Source organism: Callospermophilus lateralis, chromosome 1 (assembly GCF_048772815.1).
Source record: "Callospermophilus lateralis isolate mCalLat2 chromosome 1, mCalLat2.hap1, whole genome shotgun sequence".
NCBI classification, from domain to species: Eukaryota; Metazoa; Chordata; class Mammalia; order Rodentia; family Sciuridae; genus Callospermophilus; species Callospermophilus lateralis.
The window spans coordinates 113,560,368-113,564,188 of NC_135305.1; the positions used below are offsets into that span (position 1 = coordinate 113,560,368).

Genomic DNA, 3,821 nt, shown 5'->3' on the forward strand with positions numbered 1-3,821 from the left:
CTACATTATTTTACATTTCTACTGCAATGTAGGAAGGTTGGTTCTACATTTCCCAAATCCTTACCAAGTTGTTAATATCTGGTTTCATTTTAGCTATCCTCATGGATGTGGAGTAGTACCTTATTTTGAGTCTCACTGGCTGATGATGTTGAACATTTTTTTATGTGCTCACTGGCCAGAATATCTGCTTTGGAGGAAGGTCTCTAGAGAAAGGTCTACTCAGATGATGTGTCCATTATTTAAACATTGGCTATCTATGTGTTGGGTTCTGTTCTTTATTTATTCTGGATACATTTTCTTTTAAGACATGTTACTTGCACATATTTTGTCCTTGTCTGTCAGTTGTCTTTCCACATTTTTGACAAGATACTTTGAACAAAAGTTGTTAACTTGAAGTTCAATCTACCCATATTGTTCTTTATCACTGTGCTCTTGGTGTCCTATCCAAGAAGAATTTGCCTAATAAAGTCAAAATTTACTCCTATACCTTTAAAGAAAATTTACCCTTTAGCTCTTACATACATATAGGTCTATTTTGAGTTAGTTCTGGAATTAAATTTGGGTAAACTCTGTGCATTGTGTGAGGAGTCAGGTGGATATCCAGTCACCCCAGCATATAATTGAGAAGACTTTTTCTCCCTTGTTTAATTAATTAGCAATAATTTTTTATATATATATAAATGTAGATATATATATATACACATATGTACACGTATAGATACATATATATACATACAAATATATGTAGACATACATATGTATATGTATTATATATTTTATATTATACATATATTATACACAAACATATATATTCACATCTCAACAAATAATATAGATGTATAAAATAAGTAAAATTGCTATTAAAATTTTTTCAGAGAGAAAATAATTTTCAATTTTTAGTTGATATAGGCTTCCTACATTGTTTATTCAATAACTGAATACTGGGGTCCATCCCTAATATCAAAATCTTATATAAATATAATGTATATATATACACACAAATCCACACATATTTTCTGTTGGATGGATATACCCATTTGTATATTTATATATATATATATCAGTTGATGGACAGAAGTTTAATTACTTTGCAAGCAAAGGAAAAATGCAAGGGACTCTTGTCCCAGAGGCTGTGATTCTGCACATCAGGGGGAACAAAGTGTCTTTAAAGATGTGATTTCAGGTGTGCCCGGTCCTATTTCACCTCTTAATCTGGGATATAATCATTTTCTAAGTCTTCTGCTGCCATCTCCAACTCTGAATTTCTTCACTCCTGTGGTGGGTGTGTGCTCAAGGACAGATAACTGAATGGGGACAAAAAGTAATCCTGTTCCAGGTTAGGGATGGGGAGAAGGGGATGGAAAATATGTTGATTTTAAAATAAGCCTCAGTGGCAGAGCATCAGTTAATTTTTTCCGTTTAATTCATACTTAACTGAACTTTAGTTGTTCATGGTAGGTGACATATTATTTAAAAGGGCATCACTTTTATACCAGTTCAAATAGAGCAATTTCTAAAAATAATATATTAAATCTGTAGAACACTATATTTTCCACTTTATACACATTTTTAGTTGTTGAAATCAATTTGATTCCTGTCCCTGGGAACAATTTGCTTCAAATTTATCTGCTCCAGAGTTCTAGAAACCGGGAAATCAACTGAAAGAACTATTTGTATCAGAGTTGGGGAGCTGACCACTTGGGAGGATAAAAAGGTGTTCCGTGGTGGAAATGTGGTGAGTGACACTCCTGAGTGAAGCAGCAGTCTGAGCCAAAGTTTAGAGGAGAATAAGCAGGGTCTGTGGGAATCTGGCATGCCCAGGGCTGAAAGGTATATGACAGGTGGGGAGGGAGACGGAGCTGGAAAGAGAAGCAGATCACATACAAGACCTGATGATGCCCAAAAAACACTTGTTGAAGAAACAAAACAGAGATGGTAGGAGCCAAAGGAGGAGGTTTGGACCACATGGTTCTTCTAGCCATTTTGTTCCCTGACAACTGGGTAAGACACTTCTTGAGGGTAGGGATGTCCAATGTTCACTGTCCTCCCTGCTTCACTCCCCACTGGAAAATGGCTCCCTAACAACTGAAAACACAAGTAGAAGCTCCTGAGGGTGTAAGGACCCTTTGCTGGGAGCTGCCTGTGAGTTCACCACACAAAGTTGGGAACAGACAATTCTATGGTGGACCAGTCTTTCATGGAAGACAACATGCTCATGAGATGTCATAAGATGGAGTCCCTTATTCCATCAACTGCCAACCACTCTACAAGCACCAGCCCAAGAATTCCTGATGCTCAGAACCCAGTGATCTCATCTTTAGAGAACAATGGGACTGGGCCTTCTGGGGACTCCCATTGGTGGGCAGAGTAGTGGGTCAGTTCACTCTTTGCAGAGCCATAGGCCTGGTAACCAGAGTGAACCTTATGGATTCGCAAAAGGAGGACATGGGCCTCCCTGGTCGTAAGTACACCCAGTTCTTTTGAGAGTGAGTGACAAACTTTCAGGGAAGACCCTTTGCATGGATGGGGGGGAGGGGGGTGCTGCCTGAATGGAGTGCTATTTAGTTAAGAGACAGACTCCTCTAGGAAACTAAGGACTCCTCAAAGGCAGAGACCAATGCTCTGCCCAAGGAGAAGAGATACAATTGATGTCCTTGTCCTTAGTGAGGCTTCTTGGTGTGAATGACTGCATGGGTTTTGGACTGGGAGCCAGAAGGCCTGACTTGAGTCTGGGCAGGTCTTGCCCCTCTACACCTAGTGTTCCTTATCTAAAAAAGGCTAATGGGGTCTCTTATGTGCCCTGCAAATATAGCTTTGACTGAATCAGGAAATTATTAGGCATGTCTTTGAGAAGGGTGGGAAGGAATGAGAGGATGAATGAGACAAATCCAGGAGAGGAATGAGACACAGTTCAGGTCCCAAGCTAGAGCTGTCAGTCAGCTTGCCTTTTTTGTTTTTTTTTTTTGTTGTTGTTTTTTTACTGCCTCAGCGTGGGTCCCATGGTACTTCGGATTGTTGGGGCTCTGCACCGTGATAACTGGTGGCTGCATGCTGGTACTCCACTGGAGGAAGAACCTGCGGAGGAGACAGCGTGCCCAGCAGTGGGTGGAGGTGATGAAAGCTGCCACATTTAGTTACAGCCCACTGCTGTACTGGGTCAACAAACGACGCAGATATGGCATGACGGCCACCATCAGAATAGATCCTCCCCGGGCTCTTGCCTATGCTGATATTGAACTCGAAATTCCGGATCTTCCATCGGAGCCGCACCCCCCTGAAGACAGGCGTCATGCCTTCAGAGGCAGCAGCCCTGAGGCAGAAGCCCCTGTTACCCTCCAACCTGCTCTGGTGGTCCCACAGCAGCCTTCACCTAAGGGGATGCCAGAGCGCCAGACCCCATCGCCCTTCCCGATTATCTTTCCAGAGATCCCCTCTGCCCCTCCCCTCCACACCCTGAACTTTCCTCGCATGCTATCCCACTCGGCCTCCTACCCCTTTTTCAAGGCTCCTGAAAGGCAGGTCCACTTCTATTCCCTTTCTGCACTGCCACAAGGGCTGAACTGACCCAATGTGTAGACTTTTACTACAGCGTTGAAGCCTCCTCTCACTGAAAGAGAGAGTTTCAGGGGCCAGGTATTAAAAAAAGGAGTCAAAGACTGTGATCCTGATACACAGGTCATATAACCTTATAGATGTTACATAGTAAAGTTTTTTTGAAAAATCAGAGTCATTGCGTCTCATTTGCCAGTAAGAAGGCAACATCCTTCCCCAGTGTGATGGTGGCACAAGTCTCACCAATACAATGAGAACTGGAGGCTGGC

At 42.1% G+C, this 3,821-nt stretch overlaps 1 protein-coding gene across 1 annotated transcript; it reads left to right on the plus strand.

The window, feature by feature from the left end:
- The first annotated feature begins 2,424 nt into the window (after positions 1 to 2,424).
- On the plus strand, positions 2,425 to 3,564 carry LOC143397939 (testis-expressed protein 38-like). The gene is made up of 2 exons (XM_076854735.1): positions 2,425 to 2,461; positions 2,990 to 3,564. Exons 1-2 carry the CDS (start codon positions 2,425 to 2,427, stop codon positions 3,562 to 3,564), a joined length of 612 nt encoding a protein of 203 aa, XP_076710850.1.
- The last annotated feature ends 257 nt before the right edge of the window (positions 3,565 to 3,821 follow it).

What these genes read in the sequence shown, in the direction of transcription:
- LOC143397939 (XM_076854735.1), top strand. Translation starts at nt 2,425, where the DNA reads ATGGATTCGCAAAAGGAGGACATGGGCCTCCCTGGTC. An exon ending in GGACATGGGCCTCCCTGGTC is followed by an intron (nt 2,462 to 2,989) that starts GTAAGTACACCC and finishes TTACTGCCTCAG; the next exon opens with CGTGGGTCCCATGGTACTTC.